Consider the following 23,859-nt stretch of genomic DNA (forward strand, 5'->3'; position numbering starts at 1 on the left):
GAATCCCTGTTTTTTGCCTGCATGCATAAGTCCATGCCCTTTAAACTTTACACCCATCCGCTAACGTGAGTTACACATTTTGTTAAATTGTTGCCAGGTTGTGTAGAGGTAGAGAGTGTTCACTGGTTTGACCGCAGTGTGTAGTAGGGACTGTTAACTATCCTCAAAATGAAGAGAAGAGTTGATCAAACTGAAAGCAAAGTTGCATCTGCAGGAGAATCGCAACGCGCTGGTCGTCATAAGGACTCAAATGTGCAGTCAAGGTAACATTTGTTGCACAAATTAAGAATAGGTTATTTTACTGCGGTCAGCCGCAGTTTAAAAAAAACGGTCTTCTTTTTAAAACACGGTCTGTCAAGCCAATCGCGATATATACTTTTCATGGCGCACCTGCTGTGTTGTTTACGGTGATTTCTAGGCACGCCGCTTTTGAAGTTTATTTGTTTTTTATTTCACCAGTGAGACTTGTGTTTAAAGCCCTTAAAAACATGATTTAATTACTAGAAACAATATTGTAGACAGGTGGAGTAATGACTTATTTCAAACACTTAACATTATTCAAAATGCGAACTGAAAGTACATACATCAGCTTCAATTAATTTTTACAAATAAAAGGCAAAAAAATGTACATTCTGGGAGCAAGACACTTATTTCAAGTCAATAAATAGCGAGATAAGCTTTAAAAGCGGGGTGCCTAAATTACCGTAAACAACACAGTAGGAGCGCATCGGAATCTGATACGCGGTTTCACCCGCGTTTATTAACACACCGCGACTGGCTTGCTTGCACTTTACTCTCCTATAAAGCTTACGACAACAATAACAAGCAGTCTATAAAACATTGATGCGATAAGCATAAGCCTAAAATGTCGTTGGTTGTAATAAAGGTGGCAGAACTGAAATGAAGAACTGAAAAATTAGTGTTATAAATTTGAGTAAATAAAAATAATACTTTATTAACATATCAAGTAGATATTATTACAGAAATAATTGCTTGGTGGTTGCAATGTAACATAATTCTCATTGGGAACGCAAAGTAGGTCTATTTAAGATAGCCTTCCTTTTTAGACCTTGACACAATAAGTCCAGTTGTTTGCGAATTTACTTTTATTGGCACTGGACGTCTACGGAAATGTGTAGCCTTTAGTTTGCTTTCCTCTGTTTATGCCCAGTTTCTGTACTTGCTCTTCTTCACCGTAGATCACAGGGGTCAGCGTGGACTAAAGTTGGATTTCTTGCACTCTGCATCCTGACAATACCATTTCTTCTGCAATTCTTCTCTGGTATTACACAACCTTTGTATTCCGAATGAATTTTGGTGTGTTATAAAGCAAATTTCTCATAGTTTTGTAATGTTTCATAAATTATGTGTGTGTTTTTCCAGCTTCTGTTGACCTCAGCCGACCTTCAGATGTAGGTCTCAATTATACTATAAATTTCTACCTAGAACCTGAGGCAGGGGTGAGAGTGGGCGTGTGGTTAGTTTTGAAACACCCACATACACACACACCCACACACAAAACTTTAAAAGTAATAGCAAAACTGTTCAGGTTTTTTATTAACATATCATCTTTTCCTTCTTTTACAATGTCCTTGCATTACAACATCTTCCAGGTTTACAGTACCTAAACATAAATGGAAAGAGTCACAGGGGCAAGATCTAAGCTGGTATGAGAAAGCTCTGGGAGATGGATCACCCGTTTTTATCTACCTCCATGGCAATGCAGGCAACAGGCAGGAAACCAAGTTTTAAATATCTTAATATTATAAAACATAAGAGAGCACATTTAATATTTAGATTTTTATTCTTTATTTTGTAAAGCTTTGTATTAAGAGAGGCTAATTTAACTTTGCTCTTTTCTGTGTTCACTGTGATAAGTGGTCACTGACTATTTATTTAACTTAACACTGCATTACACTTTGCCTTAGTAAATACTGGGAGGGGCATTCAGTCTCTTTCCTTCACTGTTGAATCCAAATGTCATAGTTCAATCGGTTCTCAATGAAGTTTACTACATTGATTTTGACATTACTGCTTTTTGAATTGTACTGTTTAAATATGTTGCAGAGTGTTTTATGATTTGTTCCCATTTAAAATGACTATTTGATGACTGTTTGTTTTTATTTGTTTACCTTCAGAGCTTCACCTCCTCATCGAGTTGGAGTTGCCCATGTAAGCAACTTTGGTTATTTTATCACTTTATCGGTTTTTTAGGTGAACTATCCCTTTTAGCATAAATATGCTAATGCTAATGACTGGAAAATCTTGACCATACAGATCTTGAGTAATGCTGGATATCACGTCCTAGTATTAGATTACAGAGGTGGGTTGAAACTTTGTCCCTTCAATGTATACAATGACTGGACCACATTTCAGACTTGACCTTAATGTCTTTATTTTCAATATTTTTTCAACTAAAATAATAAAACTTAGGTTTTGGGGATTCTACCAGTGAACCCACAGAGGCTGGTCTGACTACAGATACCTTACACTTGTACAACTGGGTTAAGGCACGCAGTGGAAACAGTCTGGTCTGTGTTTGGGGTCACTCACTTGGTACTGGGTGTGTATAATATTTTTATTCATTGCCTGTGTTTACAACAAATGCAATAGAAATATCCATAAAACCTGTTACTTAATATGTTTCTCTTTTTAATAGTGTTTCAACGAACACTGCAGTGAAATTACTTGAGCAAGGTAATAATTTACTGACTTTGAAGCATGGGAATGGCACAATGTCTCTTCCAGACCTTATATGTGTCAGTAGGTTGTTATTGTGTGGCATTCAATTAATAATAATATTATATTAACTCAAGTTGTGTATTGGTCACATACAGTAATACACAGGATACATCCTGTAGTGAAAAACTGTGATGTGGCTTAGTGGGTAGCACTGTTCCTCACAGCATGAAGGTCCCCGGTTTGAGCCCCGGCTAGGTCAGGTGGCCTTTCTGTGTTGAGTTTGCATGTTCTCCCTGTGTCAGCGTGGGAGATGCCAAATTGTCCCTCCCAATCCTGTGTCTGGATTAACTTGTGTGAATAAACTTGTGTATGGAATTCTCGCCATAAATATAGCCGGAAATGCTGGAATGGCATAAAGAAAGAAATACTGTAAAACTGTTCAACATAAATTTCCTTAAATATATGCCCTAGGTTTTTTTTGCTTAATTTGTTATTATTGTATGTATAACTGTAAATGTCTTCACAGGAAAACATTTTGATGGAATAATACTTGAGGGAGCATTTTCTAATGTAATGGGAGCTGATATGGGAAAATTTCCACACCCCTTTTCTTGGGTAAGTAATTTTGGTTACTAAATGGTTACTAAAGCTTAACCGTGGTTACTACAAAATAATCATGGGTTTGTTACAAAAAACATTTATATATCATGGTAGTGAAACAATGGTTTGACCAATGTGCCAAAAAAAAGGTTCCTAAAAACCATGGTAAATTTTCTTAAGGGAATACTTTAAATCCTTACAGTTTTTTATTTATAAGCTGTTTTACAAGAACACATGTAGAAATATTATAATGTTATACTAAAGATAAGACAATGTGTTAATTTGTTTGTACTTTTATAAAGACTTTTACAAAGGAGTCGATCCCCAAAGTAAAATTCACTTGAAATCTGAGCCTTTTACCTCTAAAAATATTCAAGTGAATGTATATTTACAAGAACAAACTACACACGATCATTATTATGTGTTGTATACAATCGTCTTGTAAATCTCATTTATGGCCCTCTTTTTTTCTCTTTATCCAGTTTTATTGGAAGTTCCCATACATACAGTACTATCTTTTCAATCCATTAAAAAACAACATTTTGATCTTTCCAACTCATGAGAAGTATGTGACAACAGATCATTATTTTTATATTAGGTTAATTCAACTAATAAGATAATAAAAAAAACATGATTGTAATAGTATGTCCAGAGATATGTTAAATATAAAAAAATCTGCTTTTGTGAAGAAAGTGTACACTTTCATTTTTAATTCTTATATGCTGTGTTTCTGGTTTTTGATAGTTTGAAAAAAATCAAAACCCCCGTTATGATTCTTCATGCTGAAGATGACCCAATAGCACCCTTTGCAGTGGCTCAAGAGTTGTGTGTAACTTGTAACTAAGTTTAAGACTTTTCCTACATTTTTGTTTGAAATAATAATTTGTCTTGTTTAGTTGTACAGTATAGCAAAAAATGCCCAGAAGTCTGAGAAACGAGTGAAGTTGATACCATTTGAGGCATCACTTGGATATGTACACAATCAGCTCTATAAGGATCCTCGTTTGCCAGATATAATAAGGTAATATCACCTCCTGAAAAATGTTTGAATACACACAGCTGGAAAAAATGTGTTACAAGTAAAACATAATACATAACATCTGTAGCAAGTATAGAATTACATAATGCAAATGTACAATAAAGCTGCTTCATTTAAATTAAAAAAATAAGCAATTAATTCTGTTATTAGACTATTTTTATGTGTTAAATATATTGACAAATGACAACTCCGTACATTTTTTGTTACAGGGAGTTTGTACAGTCACTGAAGGCATGATACAAACATATGATACATGATGAGCAGTTTTATCAGAGCTGCCATGAACTGCAGCTGTAACTATAAATTTACAGTTGTTTTACGTACTTATACAGCTTACTCTGTAAAATCTTGTCATCTGATCACCCTGTCATAGGGGCATTTTTTGTTTTACTAATATTTTTATCAATAATTCATTTGTGAAGTTTTAAATCTTTAAAACTTTGAACAAAATCAGTTTATAGATTTTTGCATTGCGGGGTCAACAAACGATCATTTAATTAAAGTGTTAACATTGAATAATGTAGATGCCTAAGAGAAATATTTGTTTATATTTTACTGCATGTTGTATAATGAGTATAAAATTGTTAGCGTTATTCAGTATAATAGAATGCAATAATAGAATTGCACTGTTTTGCTGCAGAAAGAAAGAAAGAAAGAAGGAAAGAAAGAAAGAAAATTTTTTAATGACAATACAAAACCTTTGTTTTTTTTCTGAAAATGCACTAATAGCTGGGTTGTTCCCACACATGCATTTATTCTGAATCATCACATTCACCCTGCAATAAACATTCACAGACTCCAATCAAATAAGTGTGTAACTTTAATACTGGGCAAACAAGTGGAATTTGCAATCCACAAAGTTAAGCACACACTGACTGTGCCATACAGTACACAATATTTAAAAATATTGTTAAGAAAAAATGAACTTGCTCTTGACATACATCACATGTGTTCTCAATGTATCGCAAATAGTTTGCAATGGCAATTTTTTTCAGTATTCAGAGATTGGCCAATATGCAAAACTAACCTCTCAATTTCACAAGAAGAACCACACTATGTGAAATACACACGTAACCTTGGTGTGTCTCAGGTCTACAGTAATTCAGAAGTTTCATGTTTTAGATCAGCACCATAACGTTTGCAGCACCATAATCATTTTCCTAATCTGAATTTAATCCCACATCTTTTTTGGAATTATGCCACGTTGTTTGTTTTGTTTTATTTTCATTTGTTTATTTGAAATATGTAAACCAATAAATGATTGAATTAAAATAACAGTTCTTGATTAAAATAACATTGGTGTTTAATTAATAAAATAAACAAGCGTAAATAAACAATCCGTGTACTAATTATTCGTCGTAACTTCTCTATGGTCGACATAATGCATCATTATTTTCAAAGACCAGTCAAGCTACGTAATTCAGATCCTGTTAAAGCAGCTCGTCTTGTGTTTGCGCTCAGATGACGTGGCCACGGATGGTGAAGCGCTGTGAGAGAAGCGATAACTCAACGGTAACTCAACGCTCTCTTCAACGATAGGCCCGAATCACCCACGTGATCACTGACCACCTATCAGAACCAAACGCGCTGATCACTCGCTAACCAGTTTTACGACAAACTCCTATGTGAGCATCTCGAGGCAACCACTGTCACGGAACCAGGAAGAAGGAAGGTGGGATAGCCCCCCAAAAGATACCGTCTCAAATCAGTCGGAGAACTTTTAGGAAATAATGGGGCTCTTGAGGTGGAAGATCGCATCGGTTGTCTTGACGACTGTTTTGAGTTTATTATTGCCAGTTCGAGCGGATGAACACGACCACAAGTACGAGAAATTGCGGGCCTCAGTGTTCAGTTTGTGTATCGCCTTTAAAGACGATTAATATCTGACTGGTTGTGTGTGCATAACAGTAAACGTCAGACGCAAGGGGGAAAACACTCACGAATGTAGAGATTTATTGTCTTCAGTTTGTAGTAGAAATCAATATTTACGAGCTCAAAAACGAACTAGCTTTAGCATTACCTGACTAGCTTACCATTGGCTATCCTGTTACATTATGATGTGCAAACAGCACGACTGTGCTCACAATCTTACATTTAGACTAGTAATGATGCATTACATGTATAGTACTATTCTTGTTGTAAACTGTCGATTTGTTCTGTGTGTTACTTTTGTTTATGTGCGAAATTTCTCAGGAGGTTCGGCTAACCGTAGTTAGCTAATATGTCGTCTCTACACAGTACACACACACACATATCCGGTTCGTCCAGGGTTTTATGTATCTATGCGATAATTCTGCTGATAACAACGTTTGCTTTTTATGAAGGGTGCTCAGTGTGTCCACATCTCACGTGAGAATTCCAACAAACATTTAATAAACACTTTTGTTAACTCCTCATAGGCTGCATAACGTGTTTTATGACATGAAGATGCCAGCATAATTAATTAACTTGCCAGATACATTTCATGTATTCATTTGGTTCATTTCATTCTTACAGTTTGGTATAATAGCTTTCTGCAGTGTCATCTAAACAAGGGGTTTTCGTGCTGGGATCCCCATGGTTGCCCAAAGATTTTTAAGAGAAAAAAGACAGCTTATTATTTAAGTTGGTTAACAATTTTCTGTTTATAATATCACAATTACTATTTACAGAACAAAGTTGAATGTTGGTTTACAAAAAAAAGGATATATATTTTGGGAAAGGGGTCACTAACTAAAGGCTCATCATATGTTGGGGTCCCTGTCATCAAAAGTTTGAAAACCTCTGATATAACCGATTAGACTACTGTATGAAACAAGGTTGAAATCTTTAACCGCACATTTGTTCACCTTCGTCCGTATTAAAATAATCAATCGTACAGAGTTTCAAGAGATCTGCCGTACTTCCAGGGGTCAAATGTCAGAGATCTAGTGATTGTGAATGTTCTCTTTATTGTGCGGTACCATGGTAAAATGCATTGGACAAAGAGGGAGTTTGTAGCATGGTTAAAAATAGATTGATGTCTACTGATCCTTTTGTCATATTTATTTTTTGAATAATATAGTCCAGTACATCCAGTGTGTGTGGATCAGGGCATTAATCACTCATTTCCTTTCAACCAAAAATCTCTTGACTGTGTTGAGTTCCAATGTTTGGAATGATGAATGTCAAGTGTTGCGTAATACCCTACACATCAACTTCGTCAAAGCCTTCTTTTGACATCATTACTGCACGCTCCCTTTATTTGCTTTTAGATATACATGTAGTAGTGTAACTTTACCTGATTTACAGGATCACGCCCTCTCTATTCCTTTGAATTTAGAAAAGTATTGTTTCCCAACATAAGGCAGCATGTCTTTGTGTCTCTGATAGCCTACATTGGGTGTATTCATAAAATCGTAACATAACGTTTTGTGGTATTAAAGATGTATCTAATATATGTAATAACCTGATCAATGACTAGGGTGACTATCGGTCTGATCTGTCTCATGCTGAGGTCTGATCCCCTATTGCATATGATTTGCTGTTTGTTTTTGGGCAACTTTATTCTTGTCAACAAATAAGTTCAGTACAATTGGTTGGTGAAAAGGTGGTAAAGGGATCTAGTCACTTTGGTTTGGGCCTCTGACCTCTTTTATCTCTTTTTATTTTTTTCAGTTGGGTTTTGATTTATCAGTGCATTTAACAGCAATAAAACCCTCCATAAACGCTTCTCAGCTTGGTTTGTCTGTGTGAGTATATGACAGGCAAAACATTTTAATGTAGTTTAGTGATCAATTTTATTATGATAACAGTGAAGGGCAATATTTAACAATAATGATTTCTGTTTAAATCTTGCAGCCTTATGTATATAAGTGCCTATTTATAACATCTGAGAAAAGATTTTTGTTTTATTTACATGTCAAGGTTTACATTTGATTCAGATAGATTTTTAATACCTATAAACTTTCTACCACAGTCAAATAGGAAAGGTAACAGCAAACTAGAATCAAATCTATTAATATATTACATCAAAATTTCATTTAAAAAAGAGAATCAATTATTTGTATCTGTTCGCGACCATGAGTCAATTTGAATTGTGGGCTCTTAAAAAACTCCCACCCAAACAAAGAATGCTTGTCTTGTCGTAGAAATGTAAGATTAATGGCCTTACAGAGTTCCCTGGCTGTGCACTGGTTTTGATGATCTGCAAACAGTATTTCTTTTTTAAAACGAAATTCAAAGTTGGTTTGGTTGTAACTTAGCATCTTACCATTTTGCCTGCCAATGGTGTTACCATTTTTAAGCTTATGCTTATTATGTTCATGGTTTCTCAATAGTCAGAGCAGAGGTGACCGATTAATGCACATTTTAAGGCTGGAATACATGAATTTAGCTTTTGCAGTCTGGACATCTTGACAGTTTTTGCCAAAAATCTGCACCAGCATTTAATGTTTAACAAATGTCATAGACAATCTCTTACAAAATTGCTTATGATGAGAAAGATTTTTTAGCTTCAGTCTATGATTACATCCAGTCAGATGTTATAAAAACTTGCACGCCTCTCTAAAATGGTAAATTCTGATTGGCCAGTTCTACGTTCTACGGTTTGTTTCTTTTCAGATAACTACACCTCAAAACTAATAACACATGGTAACACGCATGCTGCAAATCATTTTGACAGGTACAGTTTAATATTACACAAAATGTAAATATAAATATGTTTTTTATTAGCATATCTGACATTATATTTACAAATGATTAAAACAAATAGTGTGTTTGTGACATTTGAATGTCTTATCTTAAATCCGAAAGTAAATGTGTTTTCCTCACAGAAGGTCTGTATTAGTTAAAAATAAGCAAAAAATATTTTCAAATAAATTTCTAATGCTTCTTAACTTCCTAATGTTTAAATAACCATTTAAGGTTGTGGCGAAATAAGCCACACAAGACCTGATCACAGTTTATTTCTGCGATGACAACCTCCTGCCTATAGATGGTTTCAGCAGTAACAACATAAACAAGCGGCTGTCGCGGTCCGCAAGCAACTTCGGTAAACTCCGCTAAGAATATATCACAACAAAGTTCTTTAAACGTAGTTTATTTATATAACAAGCAAAAAAACAACACATAGATTACCTAGGAAACCAAAACATTTGTTATTTTTGACGAGGCATTTGTTCAAGAGATCAGTTTAGCAACTAGTCAGATCATTAAAAAACAAAACCGGAAGTAAGGTTCGGATCCAGAATTGTATCACGTGCGTCCAATGAAACCGTCTATACATTATCCCGTACAAATTTTGAGCCGATTTTAGAACCAGTATTTTTTTATTTTATGACTTCTGTAGTAATTTGTCCATACTGACCACATTCGTAAATGCTAGATTCATTTAATCTTTTGTGACTCAGGACACAGAATCTGCTCTCTGCACATCCATGTTAATTTCATCTGTCATGAGACACACAATTCTATGTGAGTTGTTGTGTTCGGATTCGGAATGATGTGAAAGTTTGCTTGTGTGTGATCCTTAGTTTAATTTATGATGGCTAGTTTTTTTTTTTTTGCAAGTATGTAAAGCCTAGTGTATTTAAATCGGATCAGATTATAAAAATAATGTAAATAACGTTAAAAAAGGGACAAAATATGTACCCCAACTGTCACTGGGGGAGTACCCTTTACGTACTAATATGTACTACTTTACTAATATAAAAGGTCCTAATAATATGTACCATTAGGTACAGATATGTATACATTTGGTACCAATATTTGTCTATGAGGTACTAATATGCACTCAGTCTTTGATACCAGTTTAGATAGTTTTCTGTCACTTGACCCACCAGAAATTTGTTTCAAGTCACGAATAATTAAATCACCTCTTAACAAAAAAAATAAAGGTACCACAAAATGCATTGAAATAATGTTAAATTGTTGATTATATTTGCATAGAAGGTATGTAACTTTATTAAGTGCAAAAAAATCCAGATATGTTTTTACATGTCCATTTACAACCTTAAGATTTGTCCTTTGAATCCTATTTCTGCCCAATTTGGGAGGGTCATGAATAAAAATGTTGAGCTCTGGTCTGAGGCTCGTGCCAGTGGCTCACATCAGTAAACAAACCTTATATGTGAGGCTTGCCTAGATAAATACAGTTTTTTGTTCTATGGCACCTTTAAGATATGAACACAAACTATATATTTTGGGCACTTGTGATCTCTACACAGCACCCGATTCCATATTTTATAATCAATAAAACCACGATTATGCTGATTATAATGCCTTGCAACCAAGAATATCTAAATGGTTGAGGGAGCACCCTAAATTTCGTTGCACTTTTAGTGCAATGACAAATAAAGGCTATTCTATTCTAATATTTTAAATCCTATTAACGAAAAACAATAAAGATCAGTTTGAGCACAAGTTTAATACTCTTAGTACAACAAAATGTGTAAGTATTTGCAAACATAGCATTTTCACATCCCTTTTGCATTTTCACATAACAAGTCTTCAGCTATTAGTGTAACTAATCACTGTAGTTGGTTGCCTCGTGTAACAACAATCCAGGTAAGAAAATGATGCAAATATATGATTTATGGTTAAAAATGTAATGATTATATCCAGTGTTTACATGATGTTACCCTTGATGAAGTGGTCACTGTAAATATGAGTGTATAATGATGGCTGCCATTGTTTTCTCCTCACTGGGGACATAGGCATATACATTTATGGCACAAAATTCACAAAATCCTCCTCTATGGGTTTTCCTTTCTGACGGCATTCTGTAGGAGCATAGCCCATGCGTGTCTCGCACAACAACTCACTATTCAGTATTTGGGCTAAACAAAAAAATTTTTTCGCTTCTTAACCGGCGGACAATGGCAGATAGTGCTGTCTTTCCCTCCAGCAGGGTGTTCCCCTTAGTATGTATCATGACATGAAAACTATCAAAATGCACCTCTGAGATATTTTAAATATGAACCCTTTTGGTGCAAACGTGTACATTTTAAAAGGGTTCAGCAGCAGTAGTTGTTATATTATTGTTTTTAAAACTTTGTGTTTTAAGTGTCATCTTAAAGGATTAAGAGCAGTACAGAAAGGGAGATATTGTGATACATTATAAGTTATGTTTTGGGCCATTTTTCCCTTTAATTGATAGACACATTAGAAGAGGACATTATACTGCAGGGTCAAGAGAGGGGTATGGGATCGAACTCTGGTCGCCAAAAGTGCTACCACATATCGGAGCACTGTCCACTACACAATTGACAAAAGATGTGATATTTTAAACCATTGTTGACTGGTCTCTTTCTTTCGCAGTACTCAGATAAAGAGGAGGTGGTTCTATGGATGAATACTGTGGGCCCTTATCACAACAGACAAGAGACTTATAAGTACTTCTCTCTACCATTCTGTGTGGGTAAGAAGAAAACTATCAGCCATTATCATGAGACATTAGGAGAAGCACTGCAGGGGGTAGAATTGGAGTTCAGCGGTCTGGACATTACATTTAAAGGTATGACTATGTATTCATCTTTTCAATTTAAGCTTATCAAGGTTTACTGAATGGACATAATTTCACGAAACAGGCAAACTATGAAAATTACTTTAATGGTCGGAGGAAACTCACATGTTGAATTGCTAGTAACCATGATGTATTGTTATTCATTTTATTCTATAAAGTAGTAATTGTAAAACGGATTTCTCTTTTGCAGACGAGGTGTTGCAGGGAACATATTGCGATATTGACCTGGACAAAGCTAAAAAAGATGCGTTTGTCTATGCCATCAAGAACCACTACTGGTACCAAATGTATATAGATGACCTTCCCATCTGGGGTGAGTAGAAATAAACCAGGAAGCTAAAGTGATTGCTCTCCTTAAAGTATCTTAAATTTATGTATTATTGCGAATATTTTCTGAAACTATATTACCTTTCACCCTGATATGCATGATAGTTTAATGGTTGACAGCTCTTGAGATCATTGAAATGTGGTGCCAGCAAGGTTTATAATAGGTACAGTAAAGTAGGGCACTACTTGATTTCCATTTTGATTGTCCATAAAAGTCATGTTGTCAAGTGTTTTTTTTTTATTTTTTTATTTCTTTTTTGGTGGATTACTGTAAACTGATACATCTTTTTATGACATTATTTAAGGAATTGTTGGTGAAGCTGATGAGAATGGGGATGACTATTATCTCTGGACTTACAAAAAGCTAGAAATCGGATACAATGAGAATAGGATCGTGGATGTTAACCTGACCAGCGAGGGGAAAGTCAAGCTTGTTCCAAACACAAGAATTAGCATGTCTTACTCTGTGAGTGAATCTTAAAAACTTTAGAAATCTACTAAATAGTCATTTGACTATTAAATGTGATTTTATTTGTTTAGTTTTCCAATTCGCTTAGCATAGCTACATTGCCCTTTAAAAAAAAAAAAAAAAAAAGTATTGTATATTAAGTCATTGTTGTCATTAAATAATGGCCTCGGGTCTACTTTACATGTATTATATTTCTGTTCGTCTAGATTTCATTTGTTGTCCTTCTTTGACTATATCTTTTTGTTTTTTCTCACAGGTTAAATGGAAAAAATCTGATGTGAAATTTGAGGATAGATTTGACAAATACCTTGATCCATCATTCTTTCAACACAGAGTAAGTAATGCACATTAACTCCTAGTCTATATCCTGGTGTAATATAGGGGCTGTTTACACCTGGTATTAAGATGCGTTTTCGTCGATAAGATCACAAGTGGACGCGCTAAAGACAGGTGCTAACTTAACCCACTTTCACATCAACTTTCAACCACATTCAAAGATAGTCGAAAACACTTTCGGCCAGATTGCTTTTGCGGTGTAAATGCACAGGTGGTCAAATGTGTTCGAGCAACCACAAAGACGGCCTACTCTCCAGCTATTTATCTAATGTTATGTGCCAAGCACAATGTTTTACATCTTTTCTGACTTCTAGCACAAACACATAAGCTGTGTCCCAATTCAAGGGCTGCAACCTTACTAGCCTCAAGTCGCGCTGCTGTGACGCAATCAGTCTTAAAATACGTCCTTAGAAGGTCGCAGCCTTTGAATTGGGACACAGCCACATTGTACAGAGCTATCTTAAGGCTTTCATTGATAAAACCAAAGCGGCTGATATCCGCATCTTTCATTAGTTTCATTTTGCGAGCATGTGAAAGCTGTTCAAGCCTATTTCATTAATTGTGCTGAAATATCAGAGAAAGCTCTTACATGTACAAAACATTGTGCAGCATGTATATGTAGTATGTAGATTTAAATAGCAGGTGTAAATGGAATGTGTTTTTCTCTCATCCACTTGTGATCAGATCAACGAAAACACATCTTAATACCAGGTGTAAACAGCCTCATAATGACTCAGGATGAGATGGAAGACAGTTACAACCAGCACACATATTTATAATGTGTTTTGTACCTTACAGAATTCACTGGTTCTCAATATTCAACTCCTTTATGATGGTGATTTTCCTGGTGGGTCTTGTTTCAATGATTCTGATGAGGACATTAAGGAAAGACTACGCCAGATACAGCAAAGAAGAGGAAATGGATGACATGGTGATGAGACATATTAGGAATATTTTATTAAACGCTTTAAAGGGACACTCCCCTTTTTTTGAAAATAGGCTAATTTTCCAGTTCCCCTGAAGTTTAATATTTGATTTTTGCCATTTTGGAATCTGTTCAGCCGATCTCCGTCTCTGGCGGTACCACTTTTAACATAGCTTAACATAATCCATTAAATCTGATTAGACCATTAGCACCACATTAAAAAAATAACCAAAGAGTTTTGATATTTTTCCTATTTAAAACTTGACTCTTCTGTAGTTACATCGTGTACTAAGACAGACAGATCAATAACAAATCATACTTTTCCTATCTTTTATATTTCTTACCTTTTTTATTTCTTCCATTCAGGATCGTGATCTTGGAGATGAATATGGATGGAAGCAGGTTCATGGTGATGTGTTCAGGCCGTCCAGCCACCCACTGATCTTCTCCTCCCTCATTGGCTCTGGATGTCAGATCTTCTCCGTTTCTTTTATAGTTATTGTTTTGGCGATGATTGAGGACTTGTATACAGAGTGAGTTAGTCCTCTTACTAACAGCACAATGCCCATCTATTTGCACTAACCAGAGATATAATTAGCTGCTATGGGGCACAAAAAATTATTTAATGACGATAAGCTATTTGTTTGGATATTTATGCAACCCTGGGGCCGGTTGCCATTGTCGTAAGACTAGTCTGGACGTAAAATGCGCTTTATGTCCGACGTAGAATTTACACCTGTTGCAATATCTAGGTGTAGCGCACGTATGAAACTAAATCTTACATCTAGTCAAGGGTAGGCGTAAGTATAAAGTTTTGATTTTTTTCTATGACAGTGCACAGGATACGCGAGCAGTGTGCTTTCATGCAATGCAGAATAAGAGACCGCGCCAATAAATTATATTATAAAATACATATATATTTACAAAGACACAGTAAAGATCTTATTAAAAGCCTTCAGTAAATTTCGTTAAGAAGATGGTACAGATGGTGCAACAGGCATAAATATTTTTCACAACGTAGCTGAGCCCGACATAGGGCTTACACCCATCTTTTTAACATCTGGTTGGTGCAGCCGGCCCCTGATCTGAAAGAAAAAAACTGGATCTACATTGTGGTTAACTCTAGAAGGTAGTTTGAATATACCCTTGAGCAGCAGCTTGTAGTTGCGATACATTTACCTAAACATTTATTTATTGAAAGACATTTATTGCAATCATATCTAGGATACACCAGTAAATGTACCCATGAGCATTATAGTGATATGCTCTATCAATTGAGCTACAGGAACAATGATTCAGACAAATGCTTCCTATTTATGTTAATAACCTTGTTCATAAAATGTTATGTTTGCCTTTGCAGAAAGAGGCTCCATGCTTAGTACAGCCATATTTGTTTATGCTGCTACATCCCCAGTCAACGGCTACTTTGGCGGAAGTCTGTATGCAAAACAAGGAGGTGTGCAATATACACTATATAGCGTCAGTAATATACACTGCCATTCAAAACCTTTAAAACAGTTAACTGAAATGTTACTTGTTATCTTTTAATATAATGTAGAGGGTTTAAATGTTTAAAGTTACTTTTGTAGACCAACATATAATTGTGCCATCATTGTAATTACTTGCATTAAAAACTAAAATTGTATTCCTCAAAATTAGAATGGATAATGGAAATGGATAACTTATTTTAGGTATTTTAGTAGCAGCATGATGTATGACCTGTCTTTCAGCAAAGTGATAATAATTTTCATTATATAATTCTGCAGGCAGGAGATGGATAAAACAGATGTTTATTGGAGCTTTTCTGATTCCTGCCATGGTGTGTGGCACAGCGTTCTTCATCAATTTCATTGCCATTTATTACCACGCATCCAGAGCCATCCCTTTCGGCACCATGGTAAGATTTTCATCTCTTCTTTTATGAAGTTTGTAGATATGGCTGTTTTAAACTATTACTCGTATCAGCTACTGAGTGTAGGGAAAGCACTCAAACTATATGTTATTATATGACTATTGAACTTTGTTCTAGGCACATTAATGTCATTTAGTCATAAATCATTTTAAAATTACAAATGAATTTCACACTAGGCAGTCCTAAAACACTCAGTAAATGCACCTGTTGCAACAAAAATTGCACACATTTAAATATCATGGATGTTTCTTATTGGTTAGGTTGCAGTCTGCTGCATCTGTTTCTTTGTAATTCTGCCACTAAACCTGGTGGGGACAATCCTGGGCAGGAACCTGTCTGGCCAGCCCAACTTTCCCTGCAGGGTCAACGCTGTACCCAGGCCCATACCTGAAAAGAAATGGTAATTTCCTCAACCATGCTTCATCGTCACATACCTGCTTTGGTTTCTCGTAGTTGCCTTTGATTGTTTCATTGTGTTTTCTGTGATTATGTAATGTTTGAAAGCTCACATAACACACACGGTTTCTGCTTATCTTATGTTAATCTAAACATTAGGCAGACCGGTTTTTAAGTTACTAGGCAACCATCGAAACCACCGAAACTTTGGTTTGCCATTACCTGTCATATTAGCAGAAACTTTAAAAAGATGGCACTTGCTCTGACCTTGATCGAGGGTGAGAGGTGCACAAACACGCAGGATACATTGTGTGAGTGCAGAATCTGGTTATTCCAAGCTAATGTAAACTACCGTCACCACAACATTAAGTCCCGCCTCTCTCCGCATTTAATTTAACAATTAAAAACGTTAATTATGTCACATTTCGAGTATTGGTTATTACCATACTTGACAAAAATGTCACAATTTCACTTTCCATGCAGCATCACTTTTTCTTCTTGACATTAATCGAAAACAAATAAAATGACAAATCATTAACAGTTTTTTTGTGTGTGTGTCTGGCAGGTTTATGGAACCAGCTGTTATTGTGTGTCTGGGTGGCATCCTTCCATTCGGATCAATATTTATTGAGATGTAAGTGTGCACACTGTGTATGTATTTAGATCCACAATCAATATGTATTTAAATGTTACATGCATAGGCTTCTTAAATACAGTACCGTTTCAGGAAATGCACACTAATTTCATTGTATGTTGTGACATGCGTTCACAAATAAAGAAATTTAATCTAATATCTATCAGATAAAAATAACCCTCTCACTTTGGACTTTAGGTACTTCATTTTCACATCTTTCTGGGCCTATAAGATTTACTATGTTTATGGATTCATGATGCTGGTACTGGTGATCTTGTGCATCGTGACGGTCTGCGTTACCATCGTCTGTACATACTTTCTTCTCAACGCTGAAGACTACAGATGGTAGGGAGCATTCAGTTAATGTTGTTTACATTACCTTTTTAAAAGCAGAACTCCACCCTAAATCAACATTATGCTCCAACACTATATTTCATCACGTACATGTGGTTGATTGTGCTGCCATAAAATGTACTAACTCCATATAACAAATTAAAGCTTTTAACTGCTACAGTAACGGTGATTTGACGCGTCATCAAATCACCAGAAGAAAAATGCATGACTACCGTACATTTTCTGAACGTTCTGAATGCAGGCGGGTCTTGAGCCAAGATGATTGACAGTAGATGATATCGTTCTTTGATTGACAGCTGCACCGGATGAGCTAACATTAGCTTGCATTGCCCGTGTTCATAATAATAACTAGGGCTGCACGATTTGGGTAATTTTTCCCATTGCGGTTATTGATGCTAATATTGCGATGTGCGATTGCGATTATACTAAATGGTATCATGAGTCAACTTGATGGGTTTTAAGGAAAATCCACACATAGTTTAGCTAAAATGTGTATTTGTAAAACTAGAAATGTTTTCATATTGCCTCGTGATGTAGCAACTGCTCAGTGTCAGTAATCCTAAATCCAAAATACCGCCATCCAACAGACATAGAGGTTTTTTTAGCTACCAGATCACTGTCAATCTCCTCTGCATCCAACTTCGCTATGGTATAAGTGACGACGCACGTGCACTGCCTTTTTTGTTTGTTTTTCTTTCTTTTTTTAAACAGCAAGGAAAATCATCAAACTGTTATCAGAAAGTTTGTGTTAACAAGTCCACACATTTATTTATTTAATATAATTGCAACATTTTGCGGTCATATAATCGCACAGGCTGACATCGCGATTGCGATTCCGATGCGATTAATTGTGCAGCACTAATAATAACTTTCTACATAGTATGTTTACCTTAGTTACACAAAACAAGCAACAATAAAGCCAAATTATATTTTATTTTGACCATTTAACATTACCTGAGTCTGCGGAAAAACTGGTCTGAAAAACAGTACTCGAAGTCCTCCTGACGAGAAAGTGCTGGCTGCATATTCTAATTTTCGAGTAATCTGTTAGTGCTGTGTCAACTGAGGGTTGCGTTGAAGCAAACAATAAAAACTCCCAGTGGCCTGAATTTGTTGTTCTTACATCCACATACTGCAAAGGTTCTAGTCATCTTTTATCAAGGGTTTTGGTGATTTCCCCTTCAGCGACGATAAAAGCAGAGTAACTCTTTGGTTGGGTTCATCTGCTGGCTAACTTCAAGTTGACTTGAGCTGATTTGAGAGCAGTTTGAGCGGTAAAAGAAGCTATTATGCTTGTTCGGCTTTGTGGCGCTGCAAGAATTGACAGCCGGATGACAGCAAAGTACTGCAAGAGCGATTCGCAAAATCATACGGAGGAGTTTGCTTTTAAATTGCTCTTGCGGAACTTTGACGTCATCCGGCTGTCGGTTCTTGCGGCGCATGAAGTCGAACAAGCCTGAAGGCTGCATCGATTTGTGGTTAGTGGGTGGAGCTAATGACTCAGTTTCGCGCAGTGCATTCTGGTTAAATGAGTCCATCAAAGACCGTTATGAAATTCCGCTTCAACACACTATCAATTAAATTTATCGAAATCGTGCAATTTTTTTTCTCAAGTAAAATGCAAAATAGAAATAAATTGCCCATAATAACAGGCTAGAATGTCTAGGGTTCAATTCAGCTTTACACTCTTAGAAGGGATGTGTACATTTTTAAACATCTTTTTGTCTTACGCTTTTAACACATTGTGTAATTTTGTGTTGATTTTGTGTTAAAATAAAACACAAGTTGTGTTAAAAGTAACACAATAATAACACAGAGATGGGTGGATTCTGGGAGAACGCATTTTTAGTGTGTTGTCCCAGAATCAACACTAATGTGTTGTTTTAACACATCCGTTTTAAGAGAGTAAGTGAGAATCTACATCCTACATTCACTCATTTGAGATCAGACCACAGATGAGTTTAGATGTATTAAAGGAATGTAAATCTGTCATTAAAATTAATCTGTTTTTTCTTTCAGGCAGTGGACAAGCTTTCTCTCTGCAGCATCAACTGCGGTTTATGTTTACATGTACTCCTTCTACTACTATTTCTTCAAAACAAAGTGAGTTTGTATCCTACATGCTTCGAAAAGTGAAATATAAGAAGCTATATATATCTTTGTCTGAGGTACACAATGTTTTAAAGCTGTTTGCTTTCTTTATTTTATTTAATAACACGTATTTGCTTTAAATTTCTATTCAGTTACCTGAATTATTGTCTTTTTTGTAGTTATTGATCTGATTCCAGTAATTCCATTGACTCTTGTTTCCTCAGGATGTATGGCTTATTTCAGACGTCATTCTATTTTGGCTACATGGCTGTTTTCAGTACTGCTCTGGGTATCATGTGTGGTGAGTACCTTTTAATTCACATCATAATCATAATTCACCAATTTATTTAACTGTCACCTGCTTTTTTTTGGGGGGGGGACCAAAGAATTAATTTAACATTCTTTGGTCTAGAAGCAAAATCTTGGTCTCTTTTTAAGGAAGGCACTTAAACGTTTTTCTCTGGGGTTGTGAATATTACCGTATTTTCTGCAACTATTAAGTCACTCCGGAGTATTAGTCGTATCAGTCAAAAATGCATTTTGAAGAGGAAGAAACATAGATAAGTCGCACTGGACTATACTTTGCGTTTATTTAAAAAATTATTTCAAAAAATCCAAGCCGAAGAACAGACATTTAATCTGGAAAGGCAAGTTATTCAACTAAACAATAGTACAGAACAGCAGCCTGAATAGATGACCGTACATGTTAAAGTAACATAAACAGTTATTTACACGATAAACAATAGCATACAGAACATTCAAGAACAGTCATTTTGCATCACTGAATCCATTGAATTATTACATAAATACAGAAGCAGCATAGATTGGACTCTCAGGGCTGTAGATGAAAATGGTTTCTCTTGGTTCATGTGAAATAATTTTGATGTATAAGTCGCACCTGAACTTAAGTTCCAGGACCCGCCAAACTATTAAAAAAGTGTGACTCATAGTCCAGAAAATATGAAAATAAAAAATAGTTAGCAGTTTATTAAAATTAATTCAATAAAGTATGTATTTTATATTTAAAAACCATAAAAATTAAAATGTTTTATGCCCATAATGCTAAAAAATAAAGCCATAAGTCTCAACTACTCACAAACAATAAGTTTTAGTTCACACTTTTAGTGGTTTTACCAATGAAGGCCACTAGGTGTCAACGGTTTGCTGCATACTTTTGTCACAAATTAATAAATTACTGTCACTTCATTATTATTAGTGCAAAAATATTTGAAATATGAAAACTACATTAGAGCTTTCCAATGACATATAGGTTGTCAAGATTTTTGAAATTTATAATAGGATATTACAATTATGAATATGTAATTTATATGTATTCCTACGGGGTGACTGACATTTAACAAAATGACTGTCACTATACAATTTCCATCATCAAATGGCTTTGAAATATAAAAAATTACATTCTTACAGCTTTCCAACAATATTTTGTAGGGCTGGGTATTGGCAAGGGCCTCACGCTACGATACATATCACAATACATGGCCATGATACCGTGCGTCACGATACGGTGCAATGCATTGCATGTTGCGATACATTGCAATCATTTTTCTTTATGTAAAAAAATAGAGCTTAATTTTTTTCCTTTTTTTATTTAAGCCAAAGTGCTTCCACGACTCGGCTTTGAAAGCTGCAGGCGTTTTAAAATGTTCTGCCATTTTCTCACTCACCGCTAACTTCTGAGACATTGGCCGAATGGCCGTATATGACAGACAACTACAGCAGCGGCGGATGAGCTCATTTGACGCACACAGAGGAATTTGATGTGTTTTTGTTTAATATCGATACTAAAGATTGAAATATTGACACACTGTCGTGGGAAAAAATCATCACGACAGTTATCTGTATCGGTATTTTTGCACAGCCCTACTATTGAGTTTGTCGATATTATTTGAGGTTTATAGGATATCTAATAATAAATATATAAAAACACCTTGGCCCACCAGTTGGCTCGTGACTTTTTCGAAAAATTACTCGTACTACGTCATTCTTTTTGCAAAATGGTAATGAAATATGAAAGCCTCAATCTGAGAGCTTTTCAACAATATATAGTTTGTCAAGATTAGTGTTTGTCTACACCGTGTCCTAACTAGACGTGATGCAGCAACACGCAATAAAACACATCTTTTCCATGTTAATCAAGAGTTTTTGTCCTAAGCACCCATGATGCGATGGTGCAATATTTCTATTTTAGAAATGGGTTCTATTTCTGCGACGTCATGGCTGACACCTATATAGAGATCTCATTCAATTAAAGTTCTGCGCATTATGAATGTAAATCATCAAACATGGATGAGGAGAGACTGATTATAGACGTTTAAAAGCAGAAATATATAAGTTGCACAAGGAAAGCCATAAAAAGCAGAGGGATGCATCACTGTTTGTTTTTGCACTCCTCCACTGGAGTGCGAGAGAGCAAAAAAGACCAAACTCAAACAGAGCTAAATTGGCTTTGGCTTTGATTTGTGATTGACTGTTGCGCCATGCCCATTTATTGCGTTCTTCAGTCAAATTGCCCATCGCGGGAATAATATCGTGCTGCGTCTAGTTAGGATACGGTGTTAGAATAAGTATTTCACTCCATTTTTATGATAATTAACTTATTTCATCATTCACCCCATGATTACTGCATTTTTATAATCTTTTATGTGTTCCTTTAGCTATGTTGATATTGGATTGTGTTCGCCTTATCAATGCAGCACACTAATAAAAAATGTATAGATAGAATGCACTGTAAGTCAAAAAGTGTCTGCAAAATCTATAAATGCAGTGTCAATTATATCATCTTTTTTTGTTGTTCTTAGGAGCGGTTGGTTACATGGGAACAAGTGCCTTTGTAAGGAAGATCTACACAAATGTGAAAATCGACTGACAAGACGCACTTCATTGATGTTGCGGATCAGCCGACACTTCCTCCCGATCGAAGCGGGCACAAAGTCTCCATTTATTTTGCAAGAAGAGATTGTGGTATCTTGTACAAAATCTAGTTTTTCATTTTCTCAATGAATTTAAAGTTCAAAACATGATGCGTACACAAGGGTGAAATGAAAGGTAAAATAAACTGGTCTTTTTTTTGTTTTTATTTTATTTTATCTGCCTTTTGTTTTTCTTTCTGGTGGAAATGCAGGCCGAAAATGCAGATAAACGGGGAAAGAAAGTACAACACAGCATTGCTCCTGTTTCTTATAACGCTATCCCACCCGAGAACCATTGAGCAGATCTTTATTAATGCAATAGTCTAGCTCTCTTCAGTGAAGAGGCCAAAGTGTATTGAGAGCCTTTGTTCTATTCTATAAGAATATTGGAGAGCGGGGTCGACGTCCATCCTCTTGCTTGTCTGTTTTGTATTACAGAATTGTACAATGCCATCATTGTATTGTTTTAAACACTTATGAATCACGCCAAAAACATAATGTGGCTTGCAGTTCCAAAATGCACAGATATGTTTTTGTTTTGTTTATAAAAAAGATAAACCAATGCAATGTGAAGCAGCCAGGTTTTAATTCTACCTTTTAGGGGCATCTGCTTTTTTTGTAGTTCAGATCCATAGACCAGAGGGGGAAAACTTGGCACATTAGATACTGTACAGTTCACTGTCCACAACAGATCATGGGGAGACGGATAATTTGAAACAATGGTTCGGTGGCAGAATGTTTTAATGGGTTGTGTGATGTGATTTTTCTTTTTCCAGTTCAATCTTATGTTATTGTTTGGGTTTGAATGAAGTCTGCTCGAAAAAAATACAAAAAACAAAATAATATATGGAGAGGTGGTGACCATGTATATAACTCTAATATTGTAACTGTAGTACTAGGTCCCAAATGTATTTTGGTTATACAGATTTATTAAAGGGTGTTTTTTCTTTCATTTATGGAGAGTTAGTTAAACGTTTTTATCTTTTTTGGTTTGGATTGGTTGGGCTTGGTGGCACAGTTGCATCTCGCCTGGGTAATGCATGATTTTCTTACCACATCAACAAAATCAGATGCTATTTTTTTTTAATCATTACTTTTAGTTAACCCCCGGTCACTACCCTTTCATTCAGTACCTTTCATTTGCATCTTGTAAAACAGTCTCAAAAATAAGTGCTTCATTGACTTTGTGCTGCTCATAGAGGAGATAGTCATCAGCTTTTTTATTATTGTTATTTTTTTATTTAAAGAGTTTAAAGGCTATTCGTTGTCTTGGCTCTCTCATGCTTATTTTTGTATCCATGATCTGAACCAAAATTGTGAATGTCAAACACAATTGAGACAAACATGCTAAATATCTGCAGACATACTGTATAAAGTGAGGTTATTGTACACTTTACTAGATGTTTTCATGGTCGAGTGCAAAAACACTTGGACCAAGCTGTCGTTTTTTTCCTTTGTTTCATTGTGTAAATACAGTATGTAACTAAAAAAGGTTGGAAAGTGGGCAAAGCCTTTTTCTAAACCTCATTCCTCCCAGTTTGAAGTTGATTTCTGGTTCTTCATGTCATGTTTCGCGTGAAGTCTAAAAAGACATTTTAAATGCGATATTAACTTGCTGTAAAAAGGAGAAAAATAAATAAACATTGTTTTTGAGGTTATGTAGGCATGGTTTATACATGAA

The 23,859-nt window shown here is 35.5% G+C and overlaps 2 protein-coding genes across 2 annotated transcripts; both read left to right on the forward strand.

Moving 5' to 3' along the window:
* Positions 1–50: 50 nt before the first annotated feature.
* Positions 51–4,968, forward strand: LOC129416055 (lysophosphatidylserine lipase ABHD12). The gene is made up of 13 exons (XM_073873138.1): positions 51–263; positions 1,200–1,282; positions 1,384–1,477; positions 1,614–1,733; positions 2,139–2,172; positions 2,278–2,323; positions 2,434–2,563; positions 2,660–2,697; positions 3,209–3,297; positions 3,765–3,847; positions 4,027–4,103; positions 4,177–4,303; positions 4,531–4,968. Exons 1-13 carry the CDS (start codon positions 169–171, stop codon positions 4,556–4,558), a joined length of 1,044 nt encoding a protein of 347 aa, XP_073729239.1. The 5' UTR covers positions 51–168; the 3' UTR covers positions 4,559–4,968.
* Positions 4,969–5,681: 713 nt separating this feature from the next.
* tm9sf3 (transmembrane 9 superfamily member 3) lies at positions 5,682–23,836 on the forward strand. The gene is made up of 15 exons (XM_073873137.1): positions 5,682–6,142; positions 11,598–11,795; positions 11,995–12,117; positions 12,437–12,597; positions 12,857–12,929; positions 13,731–13,867; positions 14,228–14,390; positions 15,219–15,317; positions 15,628–15,758; positions 16,034–16,173; positions 16,735–16,803; positions 17,002–17,148; positions 19,177–19,260; positions 19,473–19,549; positions 22,068–23,836. The coding sequence occupies exons 1-15, from the start codon at positions 6,052–6,054 to the stop codon at positions 22,133–22,135; spliced, it is 1,761 nt and encodes a 586-aa protein (XP_073729238.1). The 5' UTR covers positions 5,682–6,051; the 3' UTR covers positions 22,136–23,836.
* Positions 23,837–23,859: the final 23 nt, after the last annotated feature.

Source organism: Misgurnus anguillicaudatus, chromosome 11 (genome assembly GCF_027580225.2).
Source record: "Misgurnus anguillicaudatus chromosome 11, ASM2758022v2, whole genome shotgun sequence".
Classification (NCBI taxonomy): domain Eukaryota; kingdom Metazoa; phylum Chordata; class Actinopteri; order Cypriniformes; family Cobitidae; genus Misgurnus; species Misgurnus anguillicaudatus.